Below are 14651 nucleotides of genomic sequence, written 5' to 3'. Positions count from 1 at the left end.
TTGTCACACAATTAGTGTCAGAAAATGGCCAAACATTGATCAAATGAAGGAACGAGGCCTCCCACACATTTTGTAACCTTAAAAAATGGGTAAGATAGGTTTTGCATAGGATTAAGATACGATTTGCGCTTTCATGCTCCAATCATTTAACTCCCCCGCTTTTAGTGCCTCTCTGACCGCTTGAAGTGTAATTGAGTCAACAGAAATGCATTATTTTAGAAGGAAGTCACCAGTAGATTGATAATAATACATTTAATTCACGTCTACGTAGTATTTGTCCTGCGTAAATAATTAAAAAGCTAGATGGACGAATACTTTTTGCGCGCCCATAAAACGACTTTTTTTTGTTTTGTAAATAATTTAGTTGTTATTGCACTATTTTAATGCGCATTTTTAACAGTACGTGTGTATTGATGGTCTCTTTATCAAACCTCATCATTAGTTTTATCGCCCCATACGCATTGCGGCCATAATTCGCCTTTTTCTTTAAAATGTTCAGCCAGACGAATACTTTTTAGACTGACTGTAGTGTCATCTCTTGTCCTTCAGGGTCTCACGCTCAGAGCAAAAATTCTTGCAACTTCGCAACGGTGGGAGCGATCGGCTATGGAGGGGTGGAGGAGTGCGAGTGTGTGTCTCATGCACACAGCGAAATTTTGGTCAACACCTCGATGGTGGGAGCGTTTTTCCATGGGATGGGGTAGTGGAGTGCGAGTGTGTCGCATGATTCCTTCAAAGCTAGGGCCAGGGGTAGCCAGAGGAATCAAAATGAGTTACTCTTTGCCAAGCGGGCATTAGGTATGCGGAAAACCAAGACGACATGGCGTTTATAACTGGTGATGTGAATTTAGATGAAAATTTCCAATGGATACTCGATAGTGGTGCATCGGAACATATGGTAAACAACAAAAAGTATCTGCAGAATATTCGAAAACTGAATTCACCGATTTTTATAAATGTGGCCAAGTCGGGAGTATCACTAACCAGTGATGTAATTGGAGATTTGAAGATATTTGTGAAAACTCAAGACAAGCAGTTGCCATATACAGTACACGATGTATTGTATGTACCTGGACTTTTTGCGAATTTGTTCTCCGTGAAACGTGTCGTTGAACGAGGAATGGAAGTAAAATTCAGCAAAAATGGTGCAAAAATCATGCGTGGATCTAAAGTTTTGTGCACTGCAAGTCGAAAAGGTCGATTACAGTCTTTCCCCGAGTTACGCGAATAATGCGTTCCGGAGACATTCGCGTAACTCGGATTTTCGCGTAAGTCGAGTTCTGCTTGACACATGGTTTATACCTAGTATTAAGAGATCGAATATTTAATATCACCGTTAAAAAAACATGAAAAATGACACACAAATTTAAGTCCTCCAATTATTTAGTCCATTTTATTCGATCACATTCGAATTTTATTCGATCACAAATTCATTATTCATATTTTTTATTTACAAAGTAATAAGAAAGTTGTCCATCGTTAATTGTTTTGTAGATTTTTTTTTGTCTTCCCAAATTTGTAGATAAATTTTCATATTTTCGCGTACACTGTTGCTCACTCTTGCAAATCTTTCCTCATCACTGTCCATCGCTTCGATGGTTGATAATGCCAATTCCAAATTGCTGGATGCTTCAGCTAAACCTTTTGTTGAGAAACATTTGTTTTCCTCTTCCATGCCCTCACTATCGTCCTCTAAGTACTCTTCGAGTATTTCTAGGGATTGCATTTTAATAAGCTCTTCATTAGATAAAGGCTCTCCCGCACAATTAACGAGCTCCTCCATTTCCTCATAGTTAACTTCTATTTCAAGAAAGTGTGCCAAGGAAACACATTCACTTAACACAGTTGATATAGGTTCCTGACTACTGTCTGGTGGTTCATTGCTAGCAAAAAAATGAGGGTAAATCTTTTTCCATGCCGCTTGCATTGTCGCTTGTTTCACTTCTTTCCAAGATGCTAATGTCAAGCAACAATAGCACTTTAAATGATATTTCCTTTTTTTCGCAGTACTGTTTCACTTCTGGCACAAAACATTCATTGAACCATTCAACGAAAATACAGCGAGTAACCCATCCTTTTGTATTAGATTTCCAATAGACCGGCAGATTGTTAATATTTATGCTTTTAAAAGCTCGTGGCCTTTGCGACCGATAAACGGCTAGTGGCTTTAACTTTAAATCACCTGCTAAATTACCACCAATCATTATAGTTATTCTATCTTTAGCTACCTTATAACCTGGCATTGTATCCATTTCTTTAGAAATATAGCTTCGGGTGGGCATTTTTTTCCAGAAAAGCGCTGTCTCGTCCACGTTAAAAAATTGTTCTGGAATATAAGAATTTTTTTCAACAATTTTGGCAAAAACATCATGAAAATAGCTAGCGGCGTCATCATCAGCACTAGACGCTTCTCCATGAAATTTTACGTTTCGTAAATTGGTTCGTTTTTTAAAGCGTGAAAACCACCCATTGCTTGATTTGAATGATTGTTCTTCAATATTCTCCTTATTGGATTTACGTTTAATATCGTGATATAACGATACAGCCTTCTCTTTTATACTTTTTAAACATAAGGGAATTTTTTTAGCTGTTAGATCCTCTATCCAAATTAACAATAAACTCTCCATTTTCAATATCGTTTCATCACGATACGGCGTTACGATTGTACCCTGCATCAGCGCATTGCTTTTCACGGATTCCAGGAAACGCTCCTTTGTTTTCACAATGGTCCTTATTGTCGACTCGGGACGATTTGTAGCACGGGCGATGGCAGTGAAACCTTTCCCACTCTCGAATAACTTCACTATCTCGAGCTTCTCAGCAAAAGTTATCACATTTTTCTTTCTTTTTACGGTATTTTTTCGAATAGACGACATCTTTACTCGCTGAAAATGATTCTGATTTGTTTTGAATGGAGTGAAATGACGATATGAAATTATGCAAATGACAAGTGAAGTTTGATTTGACAATTAAAGTGTGCATCATAAACTCAGCGAACTGTCAAAATTTCAAAACTCGCGTAACTCGAATTCGCGTAACTCGAGTGACGCGTAACTCGGGGAAAGACTGTATCAAGGACCGTAAAGATATCAGGTCAAGTTATAAGCCCGTTTTGACAGCTAGGTGGAAGAAGAATCGACGAAGAAAACTGACAGTTAGTTTTCCGCGTTTGGCGAACGCTTCAAGTTCTCGAAGGAAAATTTCCATTTTAAATCACGGGCAGTGTTCTAATAAACTAAAATATTCACCCAAATTGATCTCCACCAAATATTAACCATGCAAAACGTAAACAATCCATCAATACATATTTATTTATTTATTTATTTATTTATTTATTTATTTATTTATTTCATATATAAACCGACGGACCATCGTGTCTAATCGGCAACCTTATAATTAAATTAAGGAGCATATAAATAAACATCTAGTTATAAGCAAACATTACATGTGACGTAGACGCAATTTCTCCTTGAACGTGGAAGTAGACATACTAAAATCGAACAAATCTAACACTTCATTGAACTCGAGGGACATACGTATAATAGGGTGTCCCTGGCTATGGTTGTTGCGGGTACGCGGTACACGGAGATGGAAGTTGGATCTAAGAATCCGACAGGGAGCGAACAAATTGATGCTGGCTAGTAATGCCGGGGAATCGATCTCTCCGTTAAGGAGCCGAAATATGAAAAGGCATTGGGCGTTTTTACGTCGAGAGCAGAGTGGTTCAAGTCCGAGAAGCAGACACCGCTGATGGTAGGTGGGCCGAGCGTGGTGGGATTGCCATGGAAGGAGTCGAACCGCGTACCTGGTGAGTCTCCGTTGAATGGCTTCGAGGCGATTGATGTCACCAACGCCAAGCGGGCACCAGATCGGACAGCAGTACTCCAGGCACGACCTTACGATGGCACAGAAGATCGACTTGACGCACATGGGATCGGTAAACTCGCTACAGGTCCGCGTAATTAAACCAAGTAGCTGATTTCCCTTCGCAACAACGCTATCAATGTGAGGGCGAAATGACATCTTCTGATCGAGTAGCACCCCCAGATCACGGATACATGTCGTGCGAGCCAAAGCCGTGTTGAGCATAGTGTATGTAAACGTGATGGGGTGACGGGCTCTGCTAAATGATATACACTGGCATTTATCAGCACACACTTGGAGAGCGTTTCTGCTGCACCAGCTATCCAGATTCTCAAGGATCGTTTGAAGGCGTACACAGTCACTGTCGTTTCTAACTGGAGCGAATATTTTTACATCGTCGGCGTACATTAGGTGTTGGCCTGGCGGTAAAACGAAAGATAGATCATTTATATAGATGAGGAAGAGTAGCGGTCCCAAATTACTCCCTTGAGGCACACCGGAGGAGCTGGTGAAAGAGTGAGAACGATGAGATCCTATACTTATGTAGTACGAACGACCAGTTAAATATGAACGCAGCCAGGTGATGTGCCAGTCGAGGAAACCGAGTTTTTTTAGCTTCGAAAGTAGAATATCATGAGAAATACTATCGAACGCAGCCCTGAAGTCGATATATACTGCATCAACTTGAGTACCACGATCCATGTTGTCGAAGCAGTAGCCAACAAATTCAGCAAGATTTGTGGTGGAAGATCTCCTTGGGAGAAATCCATGCTGACTAGGGCTCATATAGTTTTGAACTGCTGTGAGTAGCGGATTGTATAGAATGAGCTCAAACACCTTTGCACAAGCGCATAGGGATACAATGCCACGATAATTACTAGCATGAAGTCGACTGCCTTTTTTATGGATAGGAATCATTCGTGCGTGTTTCCAGGACTCAGGATACCTGCCACGCATAAGGGAATCATTAAATATTTTGGCAAGAATGGGTGCAAGTGATTGACGGCAGTGCTTCAATATGTATGCGGGAATATTGTCAGGTCCAGATGATGTAGATGGTTTTATATCGTTGAGTGTGCGCGCAATTAATGCTTCGTCAATTGTGGGTATAATAAAATCGATAGCATCCGATGGAGTATTGCAAGTGGCCTCAGCTAGTGTGTTAGGATTGTGAACAGGAAGGGTGAATGCATCAGCGAAACGATTGGCGAAAGTGTTGCAAATATCGGATGTATCGATACTAGTTTGGCCATTGTAGCTCATTGACGGAGGGATACTTCTTATATTGCGCCGTTTGTTCCAGAAGCTCCAGAACCGTGTCGGCTTGGAAAATAGCTGCCTTTCAGTACGGCGAATGAAGGAGCGGTAGAGCACACGATTATGTCGACGATAATTGTTCAGTGCATCGAAAAAATTCTCCTATGCAGCGATGATCTCGTTCTACTGTAATCCGCGTAGGCTTTTGATTTTATTTTTTCAACCGTCTTAAAGATGCATTAGACCAATCGGGGCCAGGCTTTCGTTGAGCAACAGGAACGCAGGAATTAATCGCTGAGCGCATAAAAACGCTAAAGCAATCGGTGGCTTCGTCGATAGTGGAAAAGTTGGAGCAGTCAAAATTACGGTCAAACGACACAATAAGGGCATTCATACGTTCCACATTCGTTTTGAAGAAATTTCTATTGACTGTACTGCGAGTGTGACTGTTGGTGGTGTGGGATAGTTGTACGGGATAATAAATCATCATATCCAATGAAGGATGATGAAAGTCCTCACTGAGAAGTGGAATACTACAGTGTGTTACGTATGGGAGGAAGTTCTCTAGAGCCGAAGTACCATTCACAGAGTGCAGAGGTGTGATTGAGTCGCACAAAATATTGGTTGCGGCAAGGTTTGCGAAGACCAGATCCAATTGACGCCCAGATTGATTTGCAATACCACTCAACTGAAATAATCCGGTACTATGCAACCCATCAACGAAATCGGTATTAGCCACGGAATTGCATAAAGGCGCATAATGCATGACAGAATAACATGGAGAGCAATCGGTGGCTTCTGATGTATTAGTCAGCTCCCATCTGATATCAGGTTTATTGAAATCTCCGAAGACGTATAATAAATCGCTCTCTTTGATGCGGCTTGAAATTTCACGTACACTATCATGTAAAGCGTTCATCACTGCGGGGTCATTCGCATGACTAGGCGGAATGTAAACAACGCCGATGTAAACAGAGACACCTGGCAGCAATGTTTTGATCCAAAGTTGTTCCAGTATGGTATTAGGCGATGCGATTTCACATGTCGGTATTGAAGAGGAACTTGCAATTAAAACACCCCCACCGCGTGAGAGGGCACTGTTGGAAAGATTCCTATCGCACCTGTAGATATGATAATGATCGTCAGTGAGGAGCGAGGAAGGTATTGACTGAGTAAGCCAAGTCTCGGTAAGAATGATAAAATCATATTCTGATTCTGATAGCGCCAGGCGAAGATTTGTAGTTTTCGTTCGTAGACCACGTACATTTTGGTAGTAGATAGAGAGACTGGGATGAGCTGAACGAGGTGCATCGCCGGATGCGGTGCAAGATTGCTATTCATCCGACGGGCCAGCGTCAGCAGATTCATCAGTCCGTTTAGCGTTTCGCTTCGGTCGTTTTTTAGGAGCGGCTAAGCATTCGGGAGGTGACCTAGTAGGTGTGGTAGTAACAAGCATTCGCTCATTAAGGTCAAGATGTGGTTCGTTTGTAAACAAAGCTGCGTCTGTAGTGGTCATGGCAGGTGAGGAAATCGTAACGGGCTGTGCGAGCGTATCTGTTGTAGTAGTTGGCATCGCGGCACTCCCTCCAGAATGTGAGAGAGGATTATGATAAGTGTCGGTAGCGGGAGTAACGTTTTGATCGAGCATCGAATTTGTTTCAGTTGTTGCACAGGTATTAGTGTTATAATTATTGGTCCGATAGTCACGGAACTCTCGGTAGGTAAGAGCAGAGGGCCATGTGTTAGGTGAGAGAGCCTTGTTGCGTAAAGTGGCTGGTATGCCCACCTTAAATGAGATAAATGAGAGTGTACTAGTGTCGGCACCAAGCTTCGTCAAACGGTGTACAAACACATCCCGCTTATCGAGTGCTAGCCGTACTTGTACCATGAGAGAAATCTGCTCAGTGGTAACCGATGGGGAGAAACGCGTAAAGAATAGCCACATTCGCGTATCGGTGTGTGGGATGGTGTCTAGTGTGTCAGAATCGAGCGGCGATCCCGATCCTCTGAGTAGTGGTGTTTGCGGGTTGTAAACTGGTGGCATATTGGTGAAGGATGACGGTTCGTTCGCACTCACACTAAGAGAAGCGGCTAATGATGGATACTGTTGTAGTGTGGGTGTAATAGTACCGGGGATATTTTTGACCACTGAATTAAACAATTTAGGCGCTGAATTGTGATGAATGGGCCGTTGAGACGGTAAATCGGTGGCGGCATGCGTCGATCGCAAGCAGGAACGGATCTCCGCCTTTAAAACTTCCAGAAGCTCTAACTTAATAGCTGTGGTATGCTGTGACAGCTCACTACGGAGGCCCGCTTTAAGGTCGGCTATGCTGGACAGTAGGTCGACAGAAGTGTGAGTGTACGGGGTGGATGACCTCAACACGGCCGTACGCGGATCCTTGTGAAACTTTACACAGGCTTTACAGGCCCAAAAAAGTTGTGCACAGGACTCTATAGTAGCGGAAAGTTCCTCAGAAAGTCCGCTGCATGAGAAGTGAAACTCATAGTTGCACCAACCCTGGCATTTCACAATGCGATCAGCAGCTACGATGTCGTTAGCGCAGGCGGAACAAATACCAGCCATTGCTTTGTGGATGAGCGATTGATTGTGATGTTGAAGCGACGTAATGATTGTGGGCCGGAAAACGTTTCCAGGTGATTGACGGTGAATAATCCAGTTGTTAAACAAAACCAGGCAATGAAGTCACCTACACCAGCAACAAGTTCAGCAAAGATACAGGTTTTCTCGGAATAATATTGAAAATAGTCGGAGCGCAGAGAATCTTCGACCAGTCACAGTGACGTTTGGAGTGAGAGTTTATGTTTTAATGATAACTGGATGATATACAAGCGGAAAACCATCTGTCAAAATAGGAGCCCAGGGGGGGGGGATCGCCAAAACCGCTATAACTACACCTCATTATACATTCCACCTTGGACTGTATATGAATTGGATATTTTAACACCAAATATCGAATCTGCCATGGTTACTGATTCTGAAGATTTGCTGACAATATGGCATCGTCGGTATGGTCATATTGGAAACACGGGTCTAGTGAAGCTCATCCAAGCTGAAATGGTTGAAGGAATCGACAACTGTGGAAATGTGAAACCGCACACAGGAGTCTGTGAATCGTGTATGATGGGAAAACAAACAAGGCTACTATTTGAAACAGTTTCTCGACCTCGATCATCGCGACCATTGGAATTGATCCATTCCGATGTTTGTGGGCCGTTCACACCAGCTTCCTTGGATGGTAAGAAGATGTTCGTTACCTTTATTGATGATTACACGCATTTTACAGCAGTGTACGTGCTGAAATCAAAGGCGGAAGTTTTCGACGCTTTTGTTAAGTAGGGGAAGGTAGGTAAAGACGGACACTGCGGGTAAGATGGACACTGCGGGTAAGATGGACACTTCTCATAAATGCATGAAAAAGGTAATTTTCGAGTAATTCAACAATGTAGAATCCAAACTGAAGGTAAAACACATAAAAAAAAGGTAAAGGTAAACAAAACGTAAAACAAAAACGAGGATAAAAGCAATACAAAATATTGTTTTCTGGTGGTTTAAACATTCTGACACCAAAGCGGGAAAGACGGACACCTTGTTGTAGGGAAAGATGGACACCGAATTTATTGATTTTTTACTTCTTATATCAATTGGTGATGAATGGATTTCTTCAAATACCTTAAATAAGGGTATTCCGATGCTATAAATCAATCAGTAACTAAAGAAAGTATTGAAATAAGCGAGAAATGAAACATCGGTCAAAATAGTAGTCATTCGTTATGCTATTACTCACTCGACGCTGATGAGGCGCTTCACGAAATCCAATATCTTCTCAAGACTTGGACATCTTTAAGCAATAAAAAGATGAGGCATTTATAGGACATTGTTCAGGAATAGATGAGAAATTCTATGGGATTACAAAAATCAAATGTTGAATTTTGACATGGTGGAAAATAGCTTAAACTATTAACAAGTCCCTCATAAATACTGGGGTCGTGGACTTTTTGCGGAGTAATTTCCTAAAAGGAAGTTCTAGACTGTTGTTCTGTAAGCTGGAGCAACTTCAGCTGTAAGTGCGCGATATGTCAATAATGCTTTAGATGCTGCATTCTACGATATATTACAAGCGCTGTTTACAATTCCTAAATTCATGGCTGAATGAATCGTCGTTGCAATAGGCCAAGAATTGGTTTATAAGCGCACCAGGACGTGGAAAGCGATAGAATTTGTTAAAATACTGTAAAACTCTTTACTTTCTAACCTTTTCTACAGGTGTCCATCTTACCCTTCATGGTGTCCATCTTTCCCATATCAGGTGTCCGTCTTACCCGAACATTTCAAAACTGCACGAAAAAAACATGTTTTTCATTCATGAAAAAAAAAACGCAAAAATCGATGGAAACTTAAAAGTTTCAACACATTTTCTGATAAAACATGAGTGTAAGATAATACATGCACATTTTCAAGGTCGTTGCACTTATATATCCCTAGATTTTTACCATTTCCCTTAACGTGTCCGTCTTTACCTACCTTCCCCTACACGGCGATGGCTACAGCTCATTTTGATCGTCGAATATCCCGAGTAAGATGCGATAATGGCCGTGAATATATCAACTCAAATTTTACACATTTTTGTGAGGAAAAGGGCATTGTAATGGAATCAACCGTTCCATATACACCGCAGCAAAACGGAGTTGCTGAACGCATGTACAGGACGATTATGGAACGTGCACGAGCTATTTTGGACGATTCGAAATTCAAACGATCGATGTGGAATGAAGCGGTTTTGACGGCAGTACATCTGATCAATCGAAGTCCGTCCTCATCTTTAAGTATGAGCAAAACTCCATACGAATTGTGGTTCGGGCACAAGCCAAATGTGTCTCGTTTCAGAATATTCGGAAGCAAGGTATTTTGTCACATACCGAAAGAGAAGCGAACGAAGCTTGATGTCAAGAGTCAAGTAGGATTTCTTGTTGGCTACGTAATCAATGGCTATCGTGTGTGGGATCCTGTACATCGGAAGATTATCGTTGCTCGTGATGTTCTAATCGAAGAATTAATGTCGAATCGTCGTTTGGAAGAATCCATTTTTGACCAAGAAAGGATGCTACCAGAACAGGTTAGTGAAACAAATCGTAATATTGAATTTACTGTTCGACTTCTGGAAGATTTTGGCGATTATTTGAACACATCGACTGAGGGCATTGAAAACGTAAAAAATACAAATATTGGAACTACGAACATATCGGTCGACATTGTTGGAAATATGGAAGAAACATGTCATGAAAACTCGAATGATACGCCCGATGTTATTGAAAACACAGAACATAACGAAGTAGCAATTCATCGTAGTCAGAGGATTCGAAATCCACCTGTGCGCTTTAGTGATTATGAAGTTAAAGTCGCATTTGCACTGTACGCGGAAAATTACGTGGAAGATTTACCCGATACGATTGATGCACTTCGGAAGCGTGACGATTGGCCTGAATGGAAACAAGCGATCAATGAGGAGATGCAAGCGCTCGAGAAAAATGAAACATGGGATCTAGTAGAACTTCCTATTGGCGCGAGAGCAGTTCCTTGTAAATGGGTATTCAAAATCAAATACTCGGATAATGTTACTGTGGACAGATACAAGGCGCGGCTCGTTGCTAAAGGATGTTCTCAACGTCAAGGATATGACTATCAAGAAACGTATGCTCCAGTAGTCCGAATAACAACAGTGATGACCCTACTGGCAGTAGCAGTGCAGAAGAAGTTCTATCTTCATCAGATGGATGTGCGGACCGCCTTTCTGAACGGAAACCTTTCAGAAACAGTATACGTGCTACAACCACCAGGATTTGAGAGGGGGAAGAAGGTATGTAAACTGAACAAATCCTTGTATGGTTTAAAACAGGCGCCGCGGAGCTGGAATGAAATGTTCCTGAACTTGAACTTGTGAACTTGTAGGATGTTTAACCTATTTGATGATTACATCTCGTCCAGACATTAGTATTGCAGTTAATTTTCTTAGTCGCTTTCAGAGTGGTGCAACAGATGAACACTGGACACATCTAAAACGTGTACTAAGGTATTTACAAGGTGTGGGATCCTAGAGTAAGAAAGAGAAAGAATGCGATGTATGATGGTTGAAGGCAGTCGGAGTTGAGCAGCAAATAAAGAAGGTTGTGTTCTGGTAACGAACGAGGTGGTGTGCGTGTGTGTGTACTCTGTACTGGTAGGATATCACATTGGCGATCCTGCCATGATAAAATTGAAGAAGGAGGGAAAAGTAGATTTTGCCAAGGACCGAGTGTAAAGGTATTATAAGAAAATTGCCGGAAAACAGAAACCTGAATCGGGTTCGGCCCATGATCGAAAAAAAAAGTTGTTGAAATGTTGTGTAGAAAGAGGTTGTAAGCGTTGAGTCGGGTACGGTCCATGGCCAACGTGGTAAAAGATATGAGAGATGAGCCGGGTTCGGCCCATGGCCAATATGAAGAAGTTTTATGCAAGAAACGCTGAGTCGGGTATGGCTCATGGCCAGCGTAGAAACAAAGTGTGGACACTGAGCTGGGTTCGTCCCATTGCCAGCGTCCAAAAAAAAAAAAAAAAAAAAAAAAAAAAAAAAAAAAAAGGCAGAAATTGAATCGGGTTCGGCCCATGGTCAGTGCAATCTAAAAAAAAAAAAATGATAATAAAAAGCCGGGTTCGGCCCATGGCGGGAAAAAAGAGAATAGAAAAGAACGGGTAAATTTGCCGTGGTCAACTGGTAGTGTTGCCAGATCAAAAACAAGATTTAGTTGAATTGTTGGTAGGTTTTGTGCACAAAGAAGAGGAAGAGACTCCTAAAGGATTAGCTGTGTGTGTGTGTGAGCGAGAGAGAGAGAGAAATGGGTTTGACGAGTCGATAAAGGAGTTACGTGTGTAGTGGTGAGTGTGGCGAAACGCGCGCTTGCAGAGCGTTACGGCGAACGGGTTGCCAGTATCGATGATCGTGTATGAATATCTGATCTCTTTTGTTGTGGGAGATGGATTGGTATATGTGAAATGAGAGTTTATGTTCTTTTCTTTTGGCGCGGATGAAGTGCAGAATTTGGTTTGACTATCATTCTTTGTTGGTTTATCGCTGGAAGCGGACGGAAAAATATTTGCGCAAAGAAAAGAAAAAGTGTCATATTTTGTAAAATCAAAATGAGTAAAGGCTGGGCAGTTAGCGATATATCACAAAGTGATGAACAGCCGGATGCAAAAGAGCAGGATGACATGCATTTTGCTGCTAGAAAAACTACCAACGAGTGGTTGTCAGGATCGTGGCCGTTAAGGCATTTCGATGAAACAGTGCCAACTAACAAACGCAAGGCGGAATGGATACGGTTTCGAGATCAGTTTAAGAGGATAGTGGCATGCAAAGCGCCTGTTGATTCAAAAACCCGTGTAACGGGTCTAAAGATTTTTGCAGGAAGCTATTTGTTGAGCATCATCGAAATGCAGCAGCGAAATTTGCCGTCCGAATCGGAGGATATATACAACGAAACTATCCGCGCACTTGACGATTATTTTAGTGATTTGTGCGACGCATCAAAAGAGAGGATGAAGTTCCGTGAGATGAAGATGAAAGTGCATGAACCATTTGCGGACTGGGTGCTGCGTCTTGAAAAGCAAGCGGTGTTATGCGAATTCGTGGGTGCGCAGCGTGAGGAGGAGATAATGCAGGCGGTGGTACGGCGATCGGTTCCAGAAATATCTGCTAAGCTTTACGAAATGGCAAACTTTTTCGGTAACAATTTAGAACGGGTAATTAGCCATGGAAAACATCTCGATTTCATTCGCACGGAAGAGGCGGAGAGGAAGCCGGAAGGAGAAGAAGGGAACTCCGCGCAGAGTCAGGATGATCGACGAGCGTTGATAAGACCGGTGAATGCTATCCTTTCGGCGAAAGTTCCGGCTAATCGATATAAGCCTTACGAGACAAAGTGGAGTAAAATGCGAGATACTGGATCTCGAGTACAGAAGAATGAGGAAAGGCGTGAAGGAATGCGACTCTGTACGAAGTGCGGACGTACGCACGGTTGGGGCCAATGCAAAGCATTTCGCGCGAAATGTTTCTCTTGCGGAAGAACCGGTCATTTTGCCGAATTTTGCTTTGTAGCAAAAAGGAACCATAATACAATGGGAATGAAACAAGAAGCCGAGCGTGTCAACCAGGTAGAAGTTGACGTTCCGGAGTGAAAAAAAAAATGTTTCTTTTGTTTTGAAATAAATAAAGGAAATTAAAAGTTGCACTCTTTGTTAAATTTAAATCGTGTGCTGGTATACTTATTTTTTTTTTCTGTTCTTTTCCTTATTTTTTTATTTTTAGCTGATAACTGGCAAGGCAACGTCATCTGGGGTGATAAGTGATCCGCGTATCGTGAATTGTGTTATAGGATCGGTGGAGTTTAAATTCTTGGTGGATTCGGGGGCGACAGTGAATACGGTAACTAAGAAAGGTTGGGAGAGGATCAAGGAAGAATGTAGTACGGTAATTCAAGACATTACATTGCACCCAGAAGAAATTTTGAAAGGATATGCTACTCATCGACCGTTAGAAGTGATATGTTCATTTCGGGCTTATGTGGGGGTGAAGGATGCTGGACAGGACAGGCAATTGGCCAAGTTTTTTGTAGTGAACGGTACAGAGATTTCACTTCTCGGTTTTCAAACGGCAAGTCAGTTAAAATTATTAAGGATAGGGCTAGGGCTGCTAAAGAAGGAGATAAATTGTGCCGAATTAGTTGGGAGAAAAACGAGCATCGACAACAGTGAATCGGGGCCAGGTGCGGCTGATCAGTGGGTCAAATTTCCGAAAATCGGTGGGGAGCCGGTAAAATTCCGAATAGACACATCAGTGATACCAAAGCGCATAATTAGATATAACGTCCCGATTGCGTTCGAGAAAGCAGTTAATGAAAGACTTGAAGATATGGAAAGAAGGCAGATTATAGAAAGGGCTGATAGGAGAGGTAGCACGATATCATTTGTATCACCAATGGTGCTAGTTCCGAAGGGTCAGAAGGATTTCAGAATGGTTATAGATTATCGGGAGGTGAACAAGGCAATAGTTCGTGAGCCCTATCCAATGCCGTCGCTTGAGAAAGTGTGGGCTGACATACCTCATAATGGAGGAAAATTATTTTTTACGAAACTAGACTTAAAGGATGCATATTTTCATATAGAACTTCACGAAGAGGTGCGCCATTTAACCACTTTTATGACGGCTAACGGTTTGATGCGATTCACGAGGTTGCCTTTTGGGTTGTCGTGTGCACCTGAGTTGTTTCAGAGTGTTATGGAGAAGTTATTTGCAGATTGTAAGAATTTAGTGGTATACATGGATGATGTTCTAGTTTATGGGTGATCTTTAGAGGAGTTAGAGAAATTAGTGAAGGAAGTAAAAAGAGTGATTGAGATAAATCACCTAACGATTAATGAAGAAAAATCGTTATATAATCAGGAGAAAGTTGATTTTTTGGGTTTCACAATCGAC

At 41.9% G+C, this 14651-nt stretch overlaps 1 protein-coding gene across 1 annotated transcript; it reads right to left on the bottom strand.

Moving 5' to 3' along the window:
* Positions 1-331: 331 nt before the first annotated feature.
* Positions 332-3074, bottom strand: LOC120904901 (tigger transposable element-derived protein 1-like). The gene has a single exon (XM_040315374.1). The coding sequence runs from the start codon at positions 2874-2876 to the stop codon at positions 1884-1886; it is 993 nt and encodes a 330-aa protein (XP_040171308.1). The 5' UTR covers positions 2877-3074; the 3' UTR covers positions 332-1883.
* Positions 3075-14651: the final 11577 nt, after the last annotated feature.

Source organism: Anopheles arabiensis, chromosome 3, assembly GCF_016920715.1.
Source record: "Anopheles arabiensis isolate DONGOLA chromosome 3, AaraD3, whole genome shotgun sequence".
Classification (NCBI taxonomy): Eukaryota; Metazoa; Arthropoda; class Insecta; order Diptera; family Culicidae; genus Anopheles; species Anopheles arabiensis.
This window is presented reverse-complemented; position numbering and strand designations above follow the sequence as displayed.

Coding starts and splice junctions, on each gene's coding strand:
- LOC120904901 (XM_040315374.1), bottom strand. CDS start 2,876: ATGTCGTCTATTCGAAAAAATACCGTAAAAAGAAAGAAAAATGTGATA.